We start from the raw sequence: 12,456 nt of genomic DNA on the forward strand, positions 1-12,456 counted from the left end.
CGGCCGGTATGGTGCTGAAGCGACTTCGGGTCGCGTCGGTCTTTCTGTGACGTTGAGCCGCTGTCCGGCTGAGATCACGGGAGTGGTTGAAAGCATTAATGGGACGTGACCGGCTGTCGGGAGGGTCGGCCGAGGCGGGGGGCGACGGACCGCGGGCGAGCAGGCCTCGAGCGACACGGAGAATGGGGCCTCGCGCGAGACGGAGATCAGGCTCCTTGCCGAGGCTTCGCGCGAGAGGCCTCGCGCGATACGGAGAACGCGGCCTCCTGCCGAGGCCTTCTGTGGAGAGCCTCGGGGCGAGGCGGAGATGGCGTTCCCTGCCGAGGCCTTCCCTGGGGAGCCTCGCCAGGATGCCGAGACCTCCTTCTCGGGGCTCGAGGCGAGGAGGAGGACCCAGTGGGCCTGGTCGCGACGGAGAGGGGCCCACGACTTACCTTTTTGCTTTTATCATTATTTTTTAGATGGGACTTGGGCAACCCATTTGATGTTTTGCTTGGGGTACCCCATTCTAAGGTACCCGACACTAATTTTAAAAAGAATGTCATTTTTAGGGTGTTACAACAATGCAATCCCGGTCGCGCTTTTTTTATTCCTTTGCACCACGGATTGACGGATTTGTCTTCGTCCTTTTGGCTGCAGTGCGAGGGCGGGCACCTGCTGTGCGGCGCCTGCCTTGACGGGAGCCACTGCCGCAAGGGCGACTGCGCCACCGCCTTCGCGCACTGTGGGCCAGAGCTGGACATGTTCGTCGGCAACGCTAGGGTGCCGTGCCCGTTCAAGTCCTACGGTTGCGGCGCCTCCATAGCGTACCACGCGACCGCCGCACACTAGGACGCGTGCGCCTACGCGCCCTGCCACTGCGCGGTGCCCGGGTGCCCCTTCACCGCCACCCCGCCGAGGCTCCGCGACCACCTCGCTGTCGACCGCCGCACACTAGGACGCGTGCGCCTCGACCACGCCTGGCCCCTGGACACACTCCCGCTCCACGTCCCGGTCTCGGCGCCGGCGTCGTCGGAGCCACAGCAGCAGCACCACCGCCTCGTGGTCGTGGAGGGCGATGAGCGTAGCCTGTTCGCGCTGTCCATGTGCCCGTGCGGCGTCGGTGCGGCCAGCTGCGCCATCGTCTCGGTGTCGTGCGTTAGGCGAGCGCCGCCGCCAAGGCCAGCCCGCTATTCACGTACATGTTCTGGGCGAGGTCGCCGGCGGGCGTCCCTGTTGGCATGCCCCCCGGCATTGCGGGCCGCCGCCTGATGATGGAGACGGACGTGGCCAGCTGCGCGGTGCCCGTCGAGGCCGCCGTCGAGGACGGGATGGCGCTGTACGTGCCGCCGTCGATGCTGAGCGGGTGATGGCGGGAGGTTGAAGACGAAGCTGACATGTGGGGCCCACGCGTCAGCGTTTGGAGTGAGAGAAGCAACAGGGGTACATAGGTCATTTCGCATGCTTTGTAGGCCTTCTCAGACTCCCTGCCACGCTGGCGTGCTCATCTAGCGTGCTACCTCAGCAAAAATGATAAAAACATAGACGGATTATTGTTTGCGATGGCAAATATGTATGGACGCGTATAAGGATGACAAAAAGTTAAAAATGCCAAAGTCAGCTGATGGATGATGGGTCAAGCATCGAATGGCAATTTCAAACCTGACATTAACCTCTTAGATTAGGGCACTCAACTAATCAGTTGTCGGCCCGCTTCCAGAAGGAACCGATCTAAAACCTCCCCGCCACGCGAAGCAAACGCACCAAAATCGCGTGCCTTCCTCCAGATTCGCTTCCCTCCTTCCCACTCCAAGCACCAACCCGAACGCCCGACGGCCGCGCCGGTCCCTGCCTCCGCCGCGCCGCGCCGCGCCGCCACCCCGCGCGCAGTAGTCCTTGCCATCACGCTGCGCGGCGGCGTTCAAATGGATACGGGAAGCGGGCCCGCGCTCCAGTACCTCCTGTGCCTCGCCTGGGTCGCGGCCACCCTCCCCATCGCCGCCGCCGCGCTGCCGATCCCCAGGGCCGCCGGCGGCCGTTTCATCCACGGCCTGCTCTGCACCTTCTCGTCCCGCGGGAAGACAGTCAGGCCCTCGTCCTCGTCCTCGTCCAAGGCGGTAAGATTGGTGCTGGCTTGCAAGTTGCAACAAGTTGTTGTTGCTTGGCCCCATATGTTCATACTGATTTTCTGTTGGTTATGAATTGATTTGGCAACATAAAGCGTGCAGGGTCTAAACAAACAGTTGATGCGTGGCCCCGTATGTTCATACTGATTTTCTGTTGGTTATGAATTGCTCTTGTAACGTAGAAGCGTGTAGGGTCTAAACGGTGCTTGTGTCAACTCTGCTATTCTCTTGTCCAAGCTGAATTACGGATGAGTTTGAAATCTACTCCCTCGGTTCCAAATTATAGTTTCCTCTAGCTTTATCCTACATCTAGGATATTAAATGAATGCTTTACCAAGATATATTTCATAGACGTAGTCTTTCTCAAAAAAAGATATATTTCATAGTGGATTTAATGAAATTAATTTCATGTTATAGATGTCCATGCATTTTTCTATAAACTTGAGCAAACTTGGAGAAGTTTAAATTAGGACATTGCAAAAATGACATATAACAGAGAGAGTAAATGATATTTTGCCTTATCTACAAATAAGGTTCCTATGAACTTTACATAGCTGGGGAGGAATAAGAAGTTTTTGAGTAGTCAGTAATCACTGGAGCTCACAAACTTTTTGTTAGAGGTGGTGCCATAAACCTGTACATATGTTCCTGGTTACTGGATAACTGCTTTCTTGCAGGATACTAGAGAAAATCTGATAGAATTTTGAGCTTGTGATTACTTTAATGAGATGTTGGCTTGTAAATTACTGAGCTCCTGATAGATACTACCTCCGTCCCAAAAAGGATTGCAATTATGGATTTGGATGGAACAAACTTCTTTATGTTTGACTAAGTTTATAGAAAATATTATTAATATTTATGACTCAAAATTGGTATATTATGAAAATATATTCCATGATTAATCTAAGGATACAAAATGTAAGTAAAATTTGTCCTAATGTAGTTTAGTTTTGAAAAGTTTCTTGAGACCTGGGTTTCCAAAAACATGGTTATTAGCCTGTTAACTAGCTATATCAATTTCGAGGTTTAGTTACAATAATTTGACAATATTCAAACCACATGCCAAATGAATCCCATGAAAACAAAAACTGAGACTGTACTATCAACAGCGACAATTAACTGGCTATGTATCAATTTCCTGTTTTATAGTTTATTTTAAGCTCTAAAAAACTCACTTATAATTCTTCTCTAAAAGTGCAGAGGTTCACCGTTCCACAAAAATTCTTCTTGCATTTTTACGTGGTGGGTGCGGTTGTGACGACTAGCTTGCTACTTGCAATATGGTTCTATGCATACATGAAAATGACACCTTTGATGCCAGAACCATCGAGTTACTCCACAATTGCTAGCCATCTTGTTGGTGGTTCAAATTCATTCTCTTTGGCAAATTTCTGGTCGTCACGCCCCATGGAACACAAGTATCGTGTCTGGCGTACTGTATTTGTACTGATATTGATGGAAATTCAGGTCCTGAGACGCCTATATGAGACTGAACATGTCTTCCACTACAGCCCTTCAGCTCGAATGCACATCATAGGATATCTAACGGGTATTATGTAAGTTCCACAGTGCCTTTTCATTTGACTTCCTCCATTTTCTTGAGTTATATCAAGTAATGTAAGGCATGCCAACTCGTATATATATTCCCTCATTTTCTCCCCTTCATGCTTTGTCATAATTCACATGCCTGTGCTAAAAGGTCCTATATGGAAGTTCTTTTTCTGCATTGTGATAGCTTGTGCACATCTTATCCACATAACATGAAAATACATTGGATTAATCAGCAAGAAAATGCTTTAGCAGATGAATTATCCTTGACCTGTCATGATTATGTGGCACAGAAAATAAGCTGCTAATTTCAGCTCCTAAGGGTCAAGATTTATGCCTGGCTTTCTTTTAAGCAATACTTGAAGTTATTGACCTTTGTTGTAATGGTCTATTACCTAGAGGTTTACACAAACCATCGCATATTTATATAAGAATTTATTTGGACAAGTATCATTGCACTGGCCCTTTCTTTCATTGTATTAGCCTTTTGGGATGACGCTTTGTTCTTTTTTTTCCCTGCCAGCTACTATGTGGCCGCACCTTTATCACTTGCTAGTTCTTGTCTTCCTGAAGCAATACAGTATCTTCGATATCAAATAGCTGAGTTCATAGTGAAGGGTCGAGCAAGAATGCCAGATCTAGCAATTGACCCATCACATCTCTTGAAGCCTCTTCTAAAGTTGGGGTGGTGCCAGTGGATTGGTGCTGTTATTTTCATCTGGGGCTCACTCCATCAGATCCACTGCCATGCAATTCTTGTATGTATCCACTTCTGTCATTCTACTAGTTATTTGTTTATTGCAAATGTGAACAACATCCAACAGCAGTTGGTATGTATAGAATATACCCATGTTTGAAACTGCAAACAACAATTGTTTTCGGTTAGTATGAAGACGATGGTTGTTTGATATGCATTTTTCCTGGCAAACTTCTAGGAGACACTTTTACAGAGTTATTTTATGCTTTTGGATTTCATTGTTTTTGTTTTCTGCTTTGGCAGGGATCATTGCGTGAACACAAAGATTCTGATGAATATGTAATTCCATGCGGTGACTGGTTTAGCCGTGTGTCTTGCCCTCATTACCTTGCTGAACTAGTGAGTTCCTACTCTCTTCCAGTCTTAATTAATATCCAGGATGTTGCAGATACTGATGAATATGGAAGATCCCACTAAAGTGCTATAAATGACGTCAAGTGAATGTAGACTACCAACGAAATAAAGTTTCCATTTTCTGTAATTTTAGGGTCTTGGAGCCTGGGATATTGTGATGGGTTTACTATTGGTGGATGAGGGTGCTAACAAACAGGGAATTTTCATGCTTCCCTTATGCCAGATTTCTTTTAATGTTTACACTGAAGCTCTATGTGATGTAATGAGACTTCTCATCAAATATGCTCTGCCCCCCATTTTGCCAACTTATTTTTTCTCGAAAACGCAGGAGAACTGCATTTCTTTGTATTAAGAAGAAAAGGAGGGACGAGAACCCTTACACAAACACACCAAAATAAGTTCACTTCACTTCACAAGGTTACACAGATCGTCGATGACAAAAGACAAAACAACCTGACCTAGCCTAGCCTGCTACTGTTCCCCACCCAGTGCAAGGGCAAGGAGGTGGGAAATTCCTTTAGCCCCGGCCAAATTTCAGTCCAGCAGGTCTCTTTAGCGAGCTATATTAAAGGGCGTACCCAGTGTAGAGAGCTCCCGCTCTGTGCGGTGTTTGGGGAAGGGTGTCGGTGGCAAACCTTACCCTCGCCTGTGCAATGCGAGGAGACCGCGACTCGAACCCGGGACCTTCCGGTCACAGGCGGTAAGACTCTACCACTTGCACCAGGCCCTTCCTTCCTTTAGCGAGCTATATTGCTCAAGCTAAATTTTGAGATGCCCCAGCAAAGACACCGGTTATGGAGTTCCCAAATTGTCAAAGCTCCCAGAATTATAATAGAGTTGAGCTCCTTATGCATCTGATTATCCATTTTGCCAACCTAGTTTCCTCTGCATTATATATATCTCAGGAGGAGAATGTACATATTCTGTATAAGGCTTAAGGATGATAAAAATATAGTGTTACCTTAGGAACACAATTTATTTCACCACTGGCAAATATCTAAATGATGTAGATGTCGAACATTTTGCTGTTCTTTGTCCAATTCATATAGGCCACTGAACTTTTGGGTTCGAAATCAGTGCGTTATTAACAATTGCTGTTATTTTGGTATATAGGTAATATATTGTGGCATGTTGATAGCTAGCGGTGGATCAGACATTTCAGTGTGGTTCCTGTACCTTTTTGTGGTATGCTTCATTGTGACTTCTTTCACATTTGGCGTTCAGAATCCAAGCAAGCTGTCATTATGGATCCTTTCATTCTCTTTCGCCGCACCTGGCTGAACTGACTCACTTTTGTCATTTTGTGCAGATAACAAACTTGTCCTTTGCAGCGGTACAAACACATAAATGGTATCTTCAGAAATTTGAAGATTACCCTCGTTCTCGCTACGCAATCATTCCATTTGTATGCTAGACGTGTCCAGAAATGCCAACAGCATTTGTTGTCTGTTTTCATCTGCTACATGCAACAGATATTCATGTAAATGTGACTGTACCAATTGAAGCGCTGCAATGTTTAACTTAAAGTAGTTCCGATCATTGTGAATGTACTTATAAGGTTATGTTTGTATATGTAGATTATAACACACAGATATTTGATGTACAGTGGTATTAATTAACACTTTTTAGCATTGAAAATAAAGTACTTCAGAACCAGAGACTTATCAAGTACTCCATTCCAAATTGTAAGGCGTTCTGGTATTTCTAGATACATAGTTTTTGCTATGCACCTGGATATACACTATGTTTAGATACATAGTAAAATCCATGTATCTAGAAAAGCCGGAACGACTTACAATTTGGAACGGAGGGAGTAGTGACTATCTAGCTGATAGTGAGACAAATGGTGTTATTGTTCATCATACTTTCATTGTCTCAGCCTTCCATGTCATCAATGATACATACTTGTTTAATCTTAGGTAAGTTATGTCTGGTACTCTGATCTCTGCTAAGAAGGCCTTCCATTTTACATCTTGTTTGAAATCCTACTGCAAGTACTGTGGTGGGTCTTGTATTTGAATCGGCGTGTTTGAATCTTTGATTATGTCAACCCCAAATTTCTAATTCTGAGGCTTTCTCAGGTTTCTGCTGTTTACAGCAGACTAAATCCTTACTGGGAATGGTGATAGGTATGATTAATGAGAAACTGGAATGGTATTAGGCCAAAAGGATAATCTACCTAACTAATTTATGATCATGGACCAGATACTTCAGTTGGATCATCCGTTCCCAGGTGCGCCTTCTCTGCTAAACTTGTTCTGTACTGAATCATCACAATTTGCTGGTATTACTGCTTTTGTTACTGAAGAGTCGCCAATGATTCATCAGACTATCAAAGATATCAGATTTCATAGAAGCCTTTAGATTGGAAATAACAGTAAAAGCTAACACTGCTTGTTGGATAGATATGTTGGCAAATGCAGTCAAAATCACTGGCGGCTCCTGTGATCAGGATCACCCTTTGTTCATACAGAAATCCTTTCTACACCTTTGCATTAATCACTGGCACCTCTGCAAAGAGAGGCCTAAACCCATCGCCTATAGGCAGAACTCCAGAGAAACGTTGATGTCTGAAGACTCTCAAGTGCAATAAGTCCTATGATGTCACCACTCACCAAGCTACTTTGTGCCCCTTTTTCCATTCCCGTTGTAACATCTAAGGACACTCATGAACCAGAGTAATCAGGTCTTTGTCCACTAAAGTAGCGCATGATGACAAAAGCATCAAGCAATTGGCACCGCCAAAAGAAGCCGGTTCTCTGATGAAAGTGAGCAAACTGCCACCAACCTACAGCACTCATGCTTCTCACCTGGGCCGGAATCTTAGGCCATGTTCGGCTTACCCTATATTCGGCTTGTTCGGCTTCTTTTTTCAGCCAGAACAGTGTTTTTCTCTCACAACAATTTAGCCGGAACAGTGTTTTCAGTCAAGTTTCAGACCAGCGAACGGGGCCTAAGGCGTTTGGTTAGAAAGCACATCCACGGATCCGCGAGAGGGGACACGCTCCTTGTCTTTGCCCGGCTAATCCTCCCCGCCGGGACATGTGTTCGCCCGTATCACCTGTATGGAGTCGCTTTAGGTCTTGTTTAGTGCAGTCCCTAGCATAATTCTGGTTCTTTTTTGCCTGGGACTGGGACGCCCTGAAACTGGACGTCATTATGGAGTGTGCCTATAGGCCACTAGCCTGGTGGCTCGATCCACCGGCGGGCAGACACCATGAGAGCCTGCCTTTCGCTTCAGATGGTGGGGGCCGGGGCACCATACATTGAACTCAAAAGAAACTCTGTTCAGCACCGTTTTATCGTCCACCTTCTAGTGCCTGTTCGTTTGCGTAGCCTAGTGCACTTGTACAGTTTTATTATATATAGGAGCCTGGTGAGTGTGTGACGTTGCCGGGAGTTGGTACCTGAAATTCATGGCTGGAACGCAATCGTATAACGACAGAGGGAGATGGTGAACGGACACCTGAATTTCATGAACAGGCGCATAAAGGAATCAGATGATTCAGCAGGTTAGTTTGGCCGAATTTAGCGGGATGTGCCGTCCAGGGCTCGATCACATACCCATTTACTAGTGCCTTGGGAGGCGGGAAGAAGAAACGAATTTTGAGCACTTCTATGCGTATGGACGAAACTGTCCGTATGCAGTGCAGTCCCCATTACAATTTTTGTGCCGCTCGTATAGACAAACCTTAACAACCCCTTTTGTTCCTCACCGAACCAAAACTGCTTACATTTGAGTATTTGACCCATAGAAGTGCTTGATGAATGACGATTACGAGAGGTGATAGATATACATGTGCGAATAAGCCACGTCTTGGCCGGCCATGACACGGGCGCTAGTCTTCATCTGCTATCTCCATGGGTCGCCAAATGACATGCGAAATGCGTCCAAAACCTCTTCTTTTCAGGAAAGCGACCAGGCCTTTCTTTTGTCTTCTCGTCGTCTTATTTTTTTTCCCGCCGTTTGCATTTCGGCTCCGAACTGGAAGCTAGCCAACACTTAGAAATTAATGGGCACGCAAGGCGTCCACCTGGAGGGTGTGTGACCGATCCAGCCCAAGGTCCCGATGTCGTGAGTTCTGTTATGTTCTGTGAGCGTGTGCAAACAGCCAAACATGCATGTCCGTCCACAGGTTCACATTTATTGTTGTCTTCCAAAAGGGATTAGTATAGGAGTATGTCTTTTTCACTAAATAATTGTTATACTATCACTGTCGCGAACTAGCTCTCGAATCATGACCTCCATCAAAACCTCACCATCATTGATCCAGAATTAGCTCTTACGTATATCTGAAGCCTAGACTAGAATTTCCTAGAAACTCTGCAAGAACTGTGGCGGTATTCCACAATATCCCGCGGAATAATTCTGAAGTGTGTCTGCCCCCAAACTCGTTTCTTAAGATGAAGTCTTGGTCACCTAATGAAGAACACTGCTGCTGTGCCCCCAAACTCGTTTCTTAAGAGTACTTGATATACTGTGCCCAGCTGTGGCACTGACGCTTTCTCCATGGAAGAATGGCTGGTGCCTGGTGGAGACCAGTAATGGTATGGGCCGGGGAGGCCGTAGAAAACGCATGGAGGCGGGGAGGGCATGTTCATCTTTCAAGAACCACAGGCCCCATTCAGGCATGCGGCAGGTTTTACCGATATGGTCTGCAGAGCGCCGAGCGCCGAGGCCAGATTGCCAGAAACCCTCACGCCCAGGCTCGACGGGAGGAGCACGAGCACCCGGCAGGCCGGCACAGTGACGATTCAGCAGTAAAGCTGACACGGCTTTGCTGGTGCTCGTGCCGCTGTGAAACAGTGGCAGATCGCGCCCATATGGCCGTTTGATTTGATGAATTATTGGAGCACTGTGCCACTGGTGTGTGGCAGTACGGATCAGGAAATCGTCTGGTTTCGTCAGGCGTCCTGCCCGTGCTGTGCGGTGTGGTGTGGAGGCAGGCACCAACAGGCCTTGGCAAAAGAAATTTTTACCCTGGAAGCCCAAGATTCACCATGCGTTTTGACCTTGGTTGAACTAGGAGGAGTTCATTGCCTCGGGAGTGGAAAAAAATCAACTTGGCCATCACGTCCTAGGTCGTGATTCTGAAATCTACTGTGTAGGGTAGCGAAATGAAGTCTTGAAATCAACTTGGGTGATTTTATATTTGTTTAGCGCCGAAGCAATAGTGGGCAACGTACACAATCTCTCTGCAAAGACCTAGCTAGAAAGAGTAAAGGACAGATTTGCAAGACGTTGCCTGCCGCCCTACGGTGTGGTCTGCACATGTGCTGATTAGGAGTCAGTTAAGCTTCTGACGATCTCACCCCCCTTCACCTCACGTGCTGATTAGGAGTCAGTTAAGCTTCTGTATTGCACTCATAAGCAATGAATTGGTGGGGAACTCTCCTCCCCTCCCGTTAACCATAAAAAAAATCAGATAGACAGGCCGCTCGTATTCTACTGCCCCCGTGCAGCACTGCATTACTGAGGCCAAGCTGCACGGCATGGTACCACCAGCTTACGCATGTGCGTTCATAACTTTGGGAGTCAGATTCGGCTGATGCAATCGGATGGGTCCAGCTGGGGATTTGGGAGCGTACGACGGCAGTTCATGCAGCAAGTAGAGCTCACTGAAAAAAAGGCTCCCCCGAAAAAAGGTCAAATCCTGAGGCACGGAGGCGACTGATTTGGCACCGTCACGGAATGCGAGAAATGGGACGTTTGCAGGGTGTGTTTATTTCGCGAAATGAAAATATTTGGGTGTTATATCGATATGTCGGAAGGGGTTTTTGAATACTAATAAAAAAAATAAATTACAGAACCCATCAGGAAACTGCGAGACGAATCTAATGATACTAATTAATTGGTCATTAGCACATGTGGGTTACTGTAGCACTTAAGGCTTTTTTGGACTAATTAGGCTTAAAAGACTCGTCTCGCGATTTTGCCGAGAACTGTGCAATTAGTTTTTTTTCGTCTACATTTAGTACTCCACGCATGTGCCGCAAGATTCGATGTGATATTTTGGGGTGAAAATTTTTGGAAACTAAACTTGGCCTTAGTTCTCCAAAAGTGCACTATGCAAAAAAGAAGATTCTCCGTCACATCAAAGTTACGGTACATGCATGGAGTACTAAATATAGACGAAATAAAAAAACTAATTGCACAGTTTGCTTTAACTTTGCGAGACGAATCTTTTGAGCCTAATTAGTCAATGTTTGGACAATAATTCACAAATACAAACAAAATGCTACAGTAGAGAATCGTGCACTATGCAAACTTTGCGGAACTAAACGCACAAATATGATCTGTGCTCTTGTGCTCCAGATCCAGTGGGAGTAACAGCCGAACAGATACCAAATTTGGGCCCAGTGGTTGCATGAACCCTCCAAATCTAAATGGAACCACCTTCAGCGCCACTGCGCCAGGACTAGAGCTGAAGTTGGCAATGGGTGGAAGACCGCAGGAGTATGGTGCTGCCAGAGGCGGACGTCGCAGACGCAGATGCTTGGCATGTGGCAATTCATTGCTGTATTGATATACGGGGTATGTGACAAGCCTGGACGATTCAGGGTGCGTTGTGCACGGCTTCTGAGTTAAAGCATCATACCAGGTACGATTTCAGTCAATTTTCTGTGTATACTCCCGTTCTTGCCTTCGCACGATTCAAACTTTGACATCTATTCTCTATCTGTATCAGGATACAAGAGGAAACCAGCATCAAAAGAGTGTTAGTGCCTTTTTGGATTAAAAACTGTTGTGCTGTTAAATCGCCCGCCATTTCACTCTTTTTTGAGGTGAAACCAAAAGGTTCAGTAAAGGCCGGTGAATCCAGTCTCCGGCCAGCGGTTAGAGCCGTCCATCAGACCATCTCCAAGATTGACCAGATTCTGGTTCAAAAGAAGTCCCGGACAGTGATTTACAGGCACTGTTCCAACATCATCCTGTCATGTACTAGATGTAGGTGACGACGGATTACAACAGTGGACGGCAAGGCAACATTGGGCAGGCAGGCATGGAGCAGTGCCTGTGTCCAGGGAGCACAGCCTACGTGGCACGGCGAGCCCAGTCAACATCTGCTGCACCTCCTAAACGCCAGCTAGACTTTAAACTAATCCCTCCCTTTACCCATCCGTGTAGCCTCAGTATGATGCGGTGCAGACACAGCGGCCCCAGCTCACGGCGTCGCAGACAACGCGCGTCCAGCTTTTCGCCGGGCAGAGCGTTCGTCCCCAGTAAAAGGTCTTTACGGTGACAGCCTGTCCCGCGCACTAAAAGCGAGTTTAACGTTAACCTAGCACTAGCACACTCTCTCTCCTCTCTCAAATGACGTTAAAGCCTGATGAGGAGAGAGAGGGACTGAGACGGACCGGGGGAGAGAAAAAAAACAAACAAAGGCATTGCGAAAAAATTTCAACTCAATAAATAATAGCATTTTCGTCTTATTTGACAAATATTGTCCAATCGTGGACCAACTAGGCTCAAAAGATTCATCTCGTGATTTCAAACTAAACTGTGCAATTAGTTATTTTTTTACCTACATTTAATACTCCATACAAGCGGCTAAAAATTGATGTGATGGAGAGAGAGTGAAAAAACTTAGAATTTGGATGGTATCTAAACAAGGCCAAAGGCTGCACAGAAAACGCACACCGGAGTGAAAAACGGCCTCGAACGCCACCCAAACCCGTCCAAAACCCTTT

The 12,456-nt window shown here is 46.6% G+C and overlaps 1 protein-coding gene across 2 annotated transcripts; it reads left to right on the forward strand.

Moving 5' to 3' along the window:
- Positions 1-1,690: 1,690 nt before the first annotated feature.
- Positions 1,691-6,417, forward strand: LOC136493509 (polyprenol reductase 1-like). 2 transcript variants are annotated; one of them, XM_066489602.1, is made up of 6 exons: positions 1,691-2,096; positions 3,306-3,661; positions 4,177-4,411; positions 4,654-4,749; positions 5,878-5,949; positions 6,074-6,417. In XM_066489602.1, exons 1-6 carry the CDS (start codon positions 1,905-1,907, stop codon positions 6,176-6,178), a joined length of 1,056 nt encoding a protein of 351 aa, XP_066345699.1. In that variant the 5' UTR covers positions 1,691-1,904; the 3' UTR covers positions 6,179-6,417. The 2 variants fall into 2 exon arrangements, with proteins under 2 accessions (XP_066345699.1, XP_066345700.1); XM_066489603.1 differs by having other exon boundaries at positions 3,573-3,661.
- The last annotated feature ends 6,039 nt before the right edge of the window (positions 6,418-12,456 follow it).

This window comes from Miscanthus floridulus, chromosome 11 (genome assembly GCF_019320115.1).
Source record: "Miscanthus floridulus cultivar M001 chromosome 11, ASM1932011v1, whole genome shotgun sequence".
Taxonomy (NCBI): Eukaryota; Viridiplantae; Streptophyta; class Magnoliopsida; order Poales; family Poaceae; genus Miscanthus; species Miscanthus floridulus.